At 37.6% G+C, this 12,289-nt stretch overlaps 1 protein-coding gene across 7 annotated transcripts in view; it reads right to left on the bottom strand.

Moving 5' to 3' along the window:
• LOC139765839 (uncharacterized) overlaps positions 1–12,289 on the bottom strand; it is an 86,551-nt gene that overhangs the window by 70,951 nt on the left and 3,311 nt on the right. For 4 of the 7 annotated variants that reach the window (XM_071693670.1, XM_071693671.1, XM_071693665.1 and 1 more), the window contains exons 2-8: positions 10,594–10,735; positions 10,113–10,184; positions 9,488–9,609; positions 7,494–7,875; positions 5,606–5,806; positions 3,277–3,821; positions 174–373 (exon numbers count right to left, since the gene is read on the bottom strand). In XM_071693670.1, the coding sequence (XP_071549771.1) occupies positions 174–373; positions 3,277–3,821; positions 5,606–5,806; positions 7,494–7,875; positions 9,488–9,609; positions 10,113–10,184; positions 10,594–10,713 (1,642 nt within the window). In that variant the 5' untranslated portion in view covers positions 10,714–10,735. The remainder of the gene's footprint in view (positions 1–173; positions 374–3,276; positions 3,822–5,605; positions 5,807–7,493; positions 7,876–9,487; positions 9,610–10,112; positions 10,185–10,593; positions 10,736–12,289) is intronic. The other 3 variants (XM_071693666.1, XM_071693669.1, XM_071693668.1) reach the window with 2 other exon arrangements.

Below are 12,289 nucleotides of genomic sequence, written 5' to 3'. Positions count from 1 at the left end.
TATCCTGAAATGTGCAAATGCATATGCAGGTTTGCTTAAGTTTTGCTATAACACTGTAACAGCATCCTTACTAAGATGAACTCATTAAAGCATACTAACTGCCATATATAATAAAAAGAATGAAGTAAATCAGCATCAGGTTCATGTACAACAATGTCAGGATGTGGTCTAACCTCTTCGTTTGGCCTTTCGTTGTGGTTGAGGAACTCTACTGTGTCGATAGTTTTGACGGTGTCCAGGATTCTTACGATAACAATTTACACCATATTCACACTCAGGTCGCTCGTCACTGGGATCTTCAGATTCTGAAGTGTTCTCTCTGTAGTCTGGATCCCCAGAATGAGCAAATTGTAATCGATGCTGAGGGTTTTTCCTGAAAAAGTTTATTAAATAAATATATCACTTTCCCCCTATCTATCAGTTTGTCTAAAAATCTACTGCTAGATGATTCTGAATTTAGCTTCTTAAAAGTGGAATGTTCCTGGAACTAACTATTTCATGAAAACTTAAATTGTTGGAGAAATTCCTTACATTCTAATGTTATATTTTCATTTAAAGCAAGATTGCATAGTATAATCTTGCCCACTTTGGGTTTTCATATGCATTATGCTCATGAAGTCCTGTTTGTAACTGGCAATCCTTTTTTGGACTTTTTCTGGATTTCACATGTATTTAGAATATGCCTGTATGATTAAATTCTAACCTTTTGAGGTTTACACACACATTATGCACGTGAAGTAACGGATGTAACTGGTATTACCGTGCATCACTGTTTCACCTGTATGCTAAGTTAAACTGCCCCAAAACCAGAAAATTCCAAAAGCTGGCTTGGCTCAAATATCAAGGATTCCAGAACTGGGATCATCAACCTTCATCTTCAGTACCTCTATACCCAGTTCCATTGAGTGGATCAAGTATGAACATCCAATTAAATCATCATACACAGGGTGTTATATGACTTCCACAATAAAAAAGCACTTCTTACTTTTTAACTTTGTACACAAAGCTGTTTCATCAAGAGAAACCAACATCCCCATCCATCCTATCTCTTCATAAAAAGCCTCCACTGCTTCATGTCCAACCATTACTCTAGCATCTTCATCGGAAATATTCTCAATGCGAGTCCATTCTCCTGCTGCATCTATACATCGCTTTTACAGTCTGTCATCTCTTCAACCACTATCATGATAGCATGCATCTCCTTGACCAAAATATCATCTTCTATTTGTTCTTCATGACCATACCATCCAAAAACTTCTATTACCATAAGCCTTTCTAGTGATTTCTTCACACCAAATATCATCTGCACATCTTCATTCCTCACTCAGCCTATTCTCTTAAATCCAACTATATTACTCATGTCATCCAAGTTTGCTGCTCATATTTTCCCACTTATGAAGATCTATAAAATCTTGGATTTCAGTTTCATAAATCAATATGGACAACTACTCCTTCATGCAAACTTCTCGCACATTCTGTGCTTAAATTCTTTTTCATCCCAAAATAACTGCTCGTCCACCCTTCACACCCAACGACATCCAAAATAGATTTACAGCATTAAAAACCTCTTATGACACTGGCCCTGATAATAATCAAACCTCCTCTGAAACTATTTCGACCAAGATGAAATCCAAGCACTCACAGACATCGCTGATAACTCCTGGCAACACAACAAAATCTGAAGCATCTCAAAATTTGCCAACATAGCACCTATCCTAGAACCTTCCAAGCCTGCTAACTCCCCATCCTCATAATGCCCTATATCACTACTGTCATCAAAATCCCTGAAAAACAGATCAACAACAAAATTAAGCAAAATCACCCAATCATTCCATTCCCACTCTACATATGGACCCCAACAACACATTCTGAATGATCTTAACCAACCACACTCCCCTTTCATGTTGTGCTACTGGCAACAGACATGAATAAAGCATTAGAAACTGTTCCTCAATATACCCTCAGACAAAAGATATTTGACACTAACCTTCACAAAACTGAAAAAAGTGACTAACCAATGTCATATCCGGTAGTGCCAGTCATTCACAAAGGCCTTAAACTCTGTAAATAACAGAACTGGCCAAGGAGCTGTTCTTTACCCAACCCTCTTCAATCTCTTCCTACATGACCTAATAATACCTCCACATGCCACACTGTGTAAGTTGTCGCATTTGCTGATGATCTCACAATCATATCACAACACCCTGACACTAGTCTAGCAACAACAAACATGCAACATTGTATCACAGATTTGAAACACTTTCTCAAAACAAGATGTCTGCATCCTTACAGAAATCCATAACCCTCTTAACCCAAGACAGACATAAATGTAACCTGCACCCTCCTATAATCCTTAATGGCCAACCACTTCTACTCATCAAATCTCAAAACATATTACGAATCACAAGTGACAAACATGGCGTATATGCCCCATCCCAGAAACATCAACACAAAAGCCATAAACGAAACACTCACAGAACACTTACCAGCACCGGTTTACATTTTAGTAACCTCTCTGTACAGATCAACCACCTCCAACAAAAGCACTTACAAAGCACATACACATTGAAATAGCACCAAACGAATGACTTTCTTACTCAGTCTTGAACTCTAACCCACCTGATACACACCTATATGAAACCATACTCCACAGAGAAACTCAATTCACACTCTCCCATTTACCCATCACTACAACATTGCAAACACCCTTAATGCCCATGATGTAACTACCATAAAGAAGACGCTGAACACTCACTACTCAATTACCCTACACTCTCTACACAAAAGACATACACATATCACGACACTTTATGACCAGTATTTCCAACCAGTGGGTAAAGGCCAGCTTCTGAGCGTTGCAAGAGTTTCATAATAGGGAAAGAAGGACTCCTAAGGCATGAAGTAAGTAGTAAGTGAAGACACCTTATCTTCCCACCCTAGAGGTCAATCTGCATCTCCAGCAATGTTTAGGTGGCCAGCCAATTGGAGTGTTTGAGAAAATAGGGCTAAACTTCCCTTTAATATCCTATTTTTTGACCATAGCAAAGCACACAAATCTTTCTCCAACTACCCTCAGGAGGGGACTACAAAGCAAAGAATTTGATGATGAGAGAAGAGAAAGGAAGTATAGGAAGAAAATAGGGGAGGAGGTTGAGGAGGGAAAGGAAAAGGAGAAGCAGGAGCAGTGGGAACTACAATAACAAGATTTGGTGAGGAAGCACTAAATCAACTTTTTAATCCCACTTCCCCCTTTAAAAACCTATACATCATACTTACCTATAACAATTAGCACCATACTGGCAGGATTTTCTCAGAACTTTTCTTTGGGGAAGTGCTAATGGGGCTCCTTTAGTTACAGCTGGCAATGGAGCACTTGTATTTGTACTAGCTGTACTACTAGTGGTCTCATCAATAACATCCTCTTCCTCATCATCACTGAAATCATGCTGCTTTCTCAGCGGAAGATGCTGAGCCGGTGACTGGTGTTGCTTTTGTGGTGTCTGTTGAAGTCTGTCCGTATTCCCGTCATCATTCTTGTTTTTCTGGTTTGGGGTGGTGATACCTTGTAAATCTTCATCACTACTTTCATCACTTAAATCATGATGTGATTTAGCTTCCTTTTTTCGTGGAGATGTACCATTTTTGGCCAAGCCTTTTGCCTTCCTTGGACTTGAGTTCTGATTATTTTTTCTTGGTGTTACACAACCTCTCTTTACATTTTCTTGTTTTCTAGGACTCTTAGCATTATTTACTTTGGCAGTATCTGCACCCACAGCTTGATTGGTGGATAAATGGTGAGTGTCTGAACTTTCTTCATTCGCCTGTAAAGAAATTTGTTTTACAAATGAAATGATATTTTTCATGAAAACATGGCATTGCATTCAACAAGCATAAATAATCAAGGCCTTATCAAGACAATAATTTCATGATAATACCCATGAAACCTGGAATGAGAGTTCAAGGTTCTAGCATTGTTTTTGTAAATACATAAAAAGATTCAAAATACTAAAACTGTACAACTGAACCATTCCATACATGAAAATCTTCCAGCCCCTGTCCAGGAGGCTTGAAAAAAGTACAGTCCCCAGTGCTTCATGCAAAGAAGACATCATGATGAAGGCATCAATGGTGATCTACCAAAAGAAAAAAGCCCAAGGGTGAACAAGGTTTTTGATGCTTCCACTGATATATCCTTCTGATTCTCAATCAAAACCATCTGCATTTCAACATTTACCCCTCTTTTCTAACTTGATAAAACCACTCTTCTTGACCAAAGACTACTGTAAAACATTCTTATGTAAAGCAACAGTTTACAGGCTTCATTCATGTCATCTCAAATACCACAGAAACACCTTAAACAAAATGATTCAGTTACATTTTCAGAATTTTTAAGTAAAGCATGAAAAGACATATACAAAAGCACCCAAGTATTGTTTCCAAATAAAAGAGTTAAGACAATGTAAAAGACTATCTCACATACATTCTCTAAAACTTTTTCTAAACATGTGGAAAAAATTCAAGCAAGAAGACTCCAAAACCTAATATCTTGATGTTAGATCTGTCTTCGATGGTATTGACCCTAAGTGAGCCTAGGGGACCTCATGAGGGAATTGGCACTGCACAAAGGTTGTCTTACCCACTTTAGGGCTAACTGGTGTCATCAACCTTCAAAGAAAACAGTCAGTCTAAATATCATCTTTTTGTGAATCTTCATCAAAGGAAAAATAGTATGAGTCCAAAAATTCCACGCTAAGGTCACAGTACTGACTCCTATTGCCTCTAAACCTAAAACTGGACAAAGCAAGATGGTAAGAAGCCATAGGTCATTGTAGCTAAGATGTCCCCAGAGAATTCACTCCCAATCACAGAATGAGGTCAAAAGCAGCTGATCCCAGTACTGTCTCAGACAAGACAGTCCTAATCCTTGATATGGCATATACCAAAGTGCTGTGGACTCCATCTCGGAAATTGCTGCAGACTCCATCTAGAAAAGATCCATGAACAACTCTCTTTGATGCTGCTATGGTAAAATTATGATCCATCATCTCCATATGAGGAAGAGAATGGCATAAAACTTGCTAATCAAACATTGCACAGATGGAGTGTTGCCCATCAAAATTTGCACCCATTAACTGTCTTCAAAACATCCTAAATGAGGAACAGTCAGGGAACCATCAGCTATTTTCTTTTTTTTACTTATATGCCATCAATTTTGAGTCTCTGTCCAGAGTTCTGTTTCAAAGTAACTTTTGAGTAAAAGGTAGCTTGTGTCTACCTTTTTTACTATTGAAAATATATGCTACCACTACAGTGTTTATAGGCTAAAATGAGTTGTTATGTGTGGTCACTTTTTCTCCACTTACCTTTTCTACCATAGCAAAGCAGCATCACGATCAGATAACTTAGTCTCAGGAGAAAAATCTTAGTTTTGCTCTTCCCACAGTTAGAGACTGATAACACAGGAGGGGAAGATTTCCAGCAACCCCTTCAGTCAGTTTTAACCACCTTTTATGGCATCCAGGAGGTACATGGGTAATATGTTTTCTGCCCTATCCCAAGCAACATAAATGCTTACTAAATGATACTAACTGTAGGTAACTCCTACCTGAATCATTGCTGATCTGTTGTCGTCTGCACATTTTTCTGGTTTCTTCCTCTTCGAGGCTGCTGGCATGGTTTTCCGACTGCTACCATGACAGTGCATATTATTAGATTCTGATGGGTTTCCCTTATTCTTCAAAACATCAGTACTGGAAAACCATTCGGGTAGTTCCCTTTTTCGACTAGATACAGCTAACTTAATTTCCTGTACAATCAGAAAACAAAAAAATATCAGTATGGAAACATGTACGAAAAACAATTGGTTATCATGCAAAAACAAAAATTAAAACTGAAAATATTGAAAATATGAAGACATAGAACTTGCAATTATTTGGATACATGTCTTGGTAACTCTTTCTCTCACAAAGTTGTCAGTCAGTATGAGTGACAGGGAATGATACACATTAGAAAAAACCACACTGAAGTACTTTACTCTTTTGGACAATAAATTCTCTACAATCAAAATGAATTCAGTTTTTCAGTTTAACTCTGTACTTTTCCCTACATACCAAGCAGTATGATATAAGCAGAATCTCACCAAGATAATTTGATTTTTGAGGATCTTCACAACTAAGCAGAGTCAGGGTAAATGTGCAAATATAGTTCTGTATAAATAAAGGACAAACAGGACATGCTAAACATATGCAGTAATTACAGTGACCACTAAAGGAAAAAACAGAAATACTGAAGATACAGAAGATGAGACCCATGAAAGTAACCTCCCCCTCATATGCGCAAATTTATAATTACAAGTTTTACATAATCATCTCGATATTAATCCACGCTCTGAGCATGTACACTGCACATGCGAGACCTCCAACCACGAGTATTATGATACCATGGTAACTTCTACAATTTTCAAGACTGAGATGCAGTCTACCATGAGCAAAGCAAACTTCCAGAGAATAGAATTCTACATATTTTCCTGGGAGATATCATTTCAGAGTGACCATGACACAACCTGGATGTACCATATGAGGTAAACAGATCGTGCATCAGCCATTCTTTGACAACCTGGATGTACCATATGAGGTAAATAGATTGTGCATTAGCCATTCTTTGACACAACCTGGATGTACCATACGAGGTAAATAGATTGTGCAATGAAGGAATGCTGAGTGGCCACTCATGATACAGAGGTGTCGGACATGACACTCAACGGCCATGTATGTTTCAAACAATGGTGGGAGGCTCAAATTAGGACTAAAAGAATCCAACAATCTGCTACATAAGTCTTTCACATGTCAACTTCTTGTGTGACTGCAATCTGCAATCATGATATGGACAAAAAAGGATCTCACATTTTCTGGTTCCCTCTAAACATGAAAGAAATACATATAAAGTATAGAATATGTAAAAATCACATGAACTAACATAACTCACACAGCGATGGTATTGTACTAAAGGGTGAAGATGGAGGAGTGAGGGTGGAATTACAGCAGGGAGTAAGCCTCATGTTGTACTTTCAAAAATGAAGCATCAATCATCAAGTACAGAATACTTATATATTTTAACTAACCAGAACAAGTGTTCAATCATGAACATATATGAAACACTAAAACGTGCCGGCCTCAGAGAAGGTAAAGTACTGACAGAGAGGAATTTCAGTGAAAAAGACAGGAGGATTAAAATTCTCATGGTGACAATAATGGAAACAAAAGTTTTTAAAGCATCAAGGAAAATTTCACAAGACTTCTAATACCACAAATATAACTTCCAAACTAAAAATGCTGAGCACAGACAATTACCCCATAAGAATAAGCTCAAATCACTACACTTCTTCACCTGTGGTCCCACCTGGTGGCTGTGAATGGCATTTTGAGGGCTGTAGGAGCCCCACAGAAAGGGCATCCTGGGAAGGAAGGTATGAACTTGATGATACGGGTACTCACCTGTGCAGTTACTTTTGCGGTAGTAGTATAATTTTCATCACTAATGTGATTGTCTTTATCATCATCCTGCTTCTTGGGTCTCTCCTTCTTGACAAACTCATCACCATTCCTTTCCCATTCAGGTGCATGAGAACATTCACTCTTTTCTTGCTCAGCTGGGATTTCTTCAGCCTCTGTAATATTTTCAAATGGGGGTTTCACAATCTTTTCACTAGAGCAATCTGTAACATCCTTACTTTCACAAACTGGCAGGGGGTCTTCAGTCCCATTTTCTATAACAGCCACTTGCTTTGTAGATTCTTCTGATGTATTTTCAAACTTAGATACCTCTTCAGCTTTTGTTTCTCCTTTATCTTTAGGAACTGAACTAGGTATGAGGATCCTAGGAAAATAATGTCAAATAATAATCTTTTAAGTATAAAAGAGACTTACAAAGCTGGAACATATGAAGTAACTATAAACTATTGAAAAAATGTTTTTGTAAAAGGTATTTTAGTAAGAAAAGAAAGGGAACTCCTGCACAGATGTCTGCTCTTTTTAAGTATTACTTTCAATCTCGATGATATGAACAGTACAGGCAAAACAATCCGATGGATTTAGAGCTTTATGCAAACAGAGGTACTCTAAGTGACATGAAAAAACAGAAGGTGCTGTCAACGTAATATCTTTGGTTTGTATCTACATAAACCTCTTGGATACAAAACAGGCTTAATAAATGGAAATGGCAAGTGTTGAACCTGTCAATGACACCTATGATGCCCATCAAATGTAAGTGATAATTGATGTCCATTCTTTATGTAAAAATACAGAACACTTTTAGTCTTGCTTTGATGTCTAGAAGTTATTCTTAGGGCACTCACAGACTCCTTGTTCTATGAATATCTCAAACTCTACATGTAAAAAGTGAGTAGTGAAGACTGGGGGAGAATACAGCCATGGAACAACATATAGCAAACTACACAATAATGCATTTTATTTTGGGTTCAAATTGGAACTAGGTAGGGAAATATTGGGAACCTCTTTAACACATCAACTTATTTCTAACATAAAGGGAGGGCAAAAGACATCTAATCAACAATGAGTTTATAGCCCAACCTAGCCCTGTGATGTACAATGAAGACTAATCCAGCCCAGGTTCCCTACCTCAACTTCTTTCCTCATACGTAAAAGTCATGGAATTCTCTCTCAACCTTATTCAGTCTTTCCACTCCCGATATCCTTTCCAAATCTACAAATTGGGTCTACTAACACACAGGGAGCACCATTTAATCCCTGCTGTAGTCTTTCGCTTTTCCTACAAACTATTTTACCCACTAATCAAAAGGGCCATAACTGGGGTCATGAACGTGCTCATGTCATATCAGATGAAATAAAACTCACATAATATATCTTCCTATATCTCTGATGCCCATTCCCTCTGCGAACTCCTATCAAAGGTTTGGCCATGGCAAACTAGTCTCCATTTATCCCTGTCCTTAAATGCCTCCCTTGCATGTACCCATAATCATGACTCCTTCTTCCATCATGTTCTTTCTCTAAATCAAATGGAATTATGAATAGGACTGTAAAGCATTCATGGTACAGTTATCGTAATTCTAGCGACAGATCAATCCATCCCTTTAAACATCTCTAAACTACTCATCCAATCAACCACCTTTTCAAGGTACTGCTGGGCTCTGCCTCCATGAGGTTATGAGTTAAAAATCACCTTTGGTTAAGTTGTATCACTAGGAGTATGGTCTCATTAGAGAACTCATCACTCCAAATAAGTTTACGTTTCGTGGCCACCAGAAGTAATGCAGCTTTGGGCTCCAGGAACCTTTAAAAAGGCCCTTGGTAATACCCAGAATTTCATAGAAACTGGTCCTGGGGTTATCATAATCTAATAAAATACAGGTATATATACCTCTTAAGAATCAATAAACCTCCATCTTGGATGACATTCCCATGATATTCATCTACTGTATACCATCAAGTGCTTCTAATGAACTTACTTGAACCAAAAAGTAGCCTTCATTAAACCGAATCTGTCTCCATGTGAGAGAAGGGTAGAATCTCCTTCAGTCAATTCTTTCTCCTGACCATTGGCTACAACATAGGTTGGATTTTGATGCACCTAAAATATAACATATCTTCACTCAACACAAGATTTGATATGGGTTATTAACATTTCACGGTTTATATATCTGAATTCTATACAAGGACTACCATAATATTCAAAAAAGGCAACTACAAAATCCTGTATGAACAGTTCAGTATAAGCTGTCAAAATGTATGATAAAAAATGGTTCATTACAAAGGTATATGTTCTGTATGAGTTATTCATACATCCCTCATATCAAACACTGTATGAGTTATTCGTACATCCCTCATATTAAACAGAATGGTTCAAGAAGTGCTTGAGAAAACTGAAAATTACATCTACAGAACTTTAATCCATTCCTTCACACATCTATAGTTGAGATTCTGTCACACGAGTCTTTACATAAACTTAAATCACAATTTCAATAGACTTTCTAATTCAATCATTAAATTATGAGAGTCATTTTGCTACTTGAAATGTCTTTAAAATATCTTAAAAAGTATCTTTCAACATTACCACAACCATACAAAGCTTACAGAGGTAATAAGGACTCCATCATCATCCCAGTCCAAATAAGCATGCCGACGTGAAACCTTTTTTTCAGCACACTGAAAGTAAATTTGTCACATTAACATTCCGGACCATCTTGATATAAAAGAATAACTATCAATACGTATTTCTCAAAAAAGGAGATTAAATGATACAGTTGACTATCAAAGAGGCAAATGAACAACTCATAGAAGCAAAAATTATCTTCAGCAGAACACTAACATATATTAAGTCAGTACATCCACAAAGAAAGGAGAGAAGCAGTGTAAAAATCTGAGAGGAATGGGAAGCTTTTAATATTTAAATAATAACCATCTACGCAAAAAATAAAATCTGCAGCAAAACTTCTCTAAAAGGGTTCCCATCTCAAACAAAATATCAACTGAAAAATACCATTACTAAACAAAGTTCTAATAAGAACTGCAGCAAAAATATGCTGTGGAAAAAAATCCATTCACAAACACGTACCTTCAACAAAGCTCCTCTTCCTAAGACAGCTGGAAGAGATACAGGTACCTCCAGATCATTACGCTCCTCAACATTCTTCTCAGGATCAGCACCCTTGACGCGGATCAACGTAATACTCATCTTCAATCTACCTATAACAGAACTACAATGAAACTTATGAGTACACTAACCTAAATACTATATCATTCTTCCACAGCTCATATTCTGACTAAACAAACTTTCAAATGCTTAGCTGTATACTTTTTCTTCTTTCACTCAAGTATATCAAAAACCTTACATTAGATTAACCTCACACTAATAATACTGTAGATTTTACTTCAGGGTATGACAAAGCTGGAGTGATGTGGCATACAAAGGGTTATGTGTTGTCAATGGGCTGAACCAGTGCATACATAGTAGTCAAGGGAACCAAAGAAATGCTCAGCTAGGGACAGGAAGGGGCTCTGGTATTGGTGCATTATATTGTTTTAGTAGTGAGAAAAATGCATGATATGCTGACATAGAAAAAGGACTGCATGCAAATACAGGACACTAACATACACTATATTTAAGCAGTCAGATTATCACCTAATATAGGTAGAAAGACAGTGAGATTTTGGAAATCAAAAATAAGGAACAAAGAAGTGTTACAGAACAGACAAAGACTCATTAAGTGATATAAGTACGATAGAAAACAAACTGAAAAGCAATGAAATACACAAAATGATTCACCTATATAAGACTACAAAACACTACTGATACAAAGTTAAAAGATCTGTACTGAAGAAAGGCAAGGACAGTAGAAATAAACACAACAACCATGCATGAATGAGAGTACAAGACATGGTATAAATCACAGGAAGAAACTAAATGACGAGAGGAGGAATGCAGAAAATGAGGAAGAAAAGGAGAGTCTTAATTTGCTATGCATGAAATACCATTTTAATATACTATACATGAAATAAAGAGCATCAGATTGGGGAAGAGCAGTGTGGTTTCAGAAGTGGTAGAGGATGTGTGGATCAGGTGTTTGCTTTGAAGAATGTATGTGAGAAATACTTAGAAAAGCAAATGGATTTGTATGTAGCACTTATGGATCTGGAGAAGGCATATGATAGAGTTGATAGAGATGCTCTGTGGAAGGTATTAAGAATATATGGTGTTGGAGGAAAGTTGTTAGAAGCAGTGAAAAGTTTTTATCGAGGATGTAAGGCATGTGTACGTGTAGGAAGAGAGGAAAGTGATTGGTTCTCAGTGAATGTAGGTTTGCGGCAGGGGTGTGTGATGTCTCCATGGTTGTTTAATTTGTTTATGGATGGGGTTGTTAGGGAGGTAAATGCAAGAGTTTTGGAAAGAGGGGCAAGTATGAAGTCTGTTGGGGATGAGAGAGCTTGGGAAGTGAGTCAGTTGTTGTTCGCTGATGATACAGCGCTGGTGGCTGATTCATGTGAGAAACTACAGAAGCTGGTGACTGAGTTTGGAAAAGTGTGTGGAAGAAGAAAGTTAAGAGTAAATGTGAATAAGAGAAAGGTTATTAGGTACAGTAGGGTTGAGGGTCAAGTCAATTGGGAGGTGAGTTTGAATGGAGAAAAACTGGAGGAAGTGAAGTGTTTTAGATATCTAGGAGTGGATCTGGCAGCAGATGGAACCATGGAAGCGGAAGTGGATCATAGGGTGGGGGAGGGGGCGAAAATCCTGGGGGCCTTGAAGAATGTGT

The sequence above is a fragment of the Panulirus ornatus genome, chromosome 56 (assembly GCF_036320965.1).
Source record: "Panulirus ornatus isolate Po-2019 chromosome 56, ASM3632096v1, whole genome shotgun sequence".
NCBI classification, from domain to species: Eukaryota; Metazoa; Arthropoda; class Malacostraca; order Decapoda; family Palinuridae; genus Panulirus; species Panulirus ornatus.
Note: the sequence above shows the minus strand (reverse complement) of the source record. Positions and strands in the feature narration are given on the sequence as shown.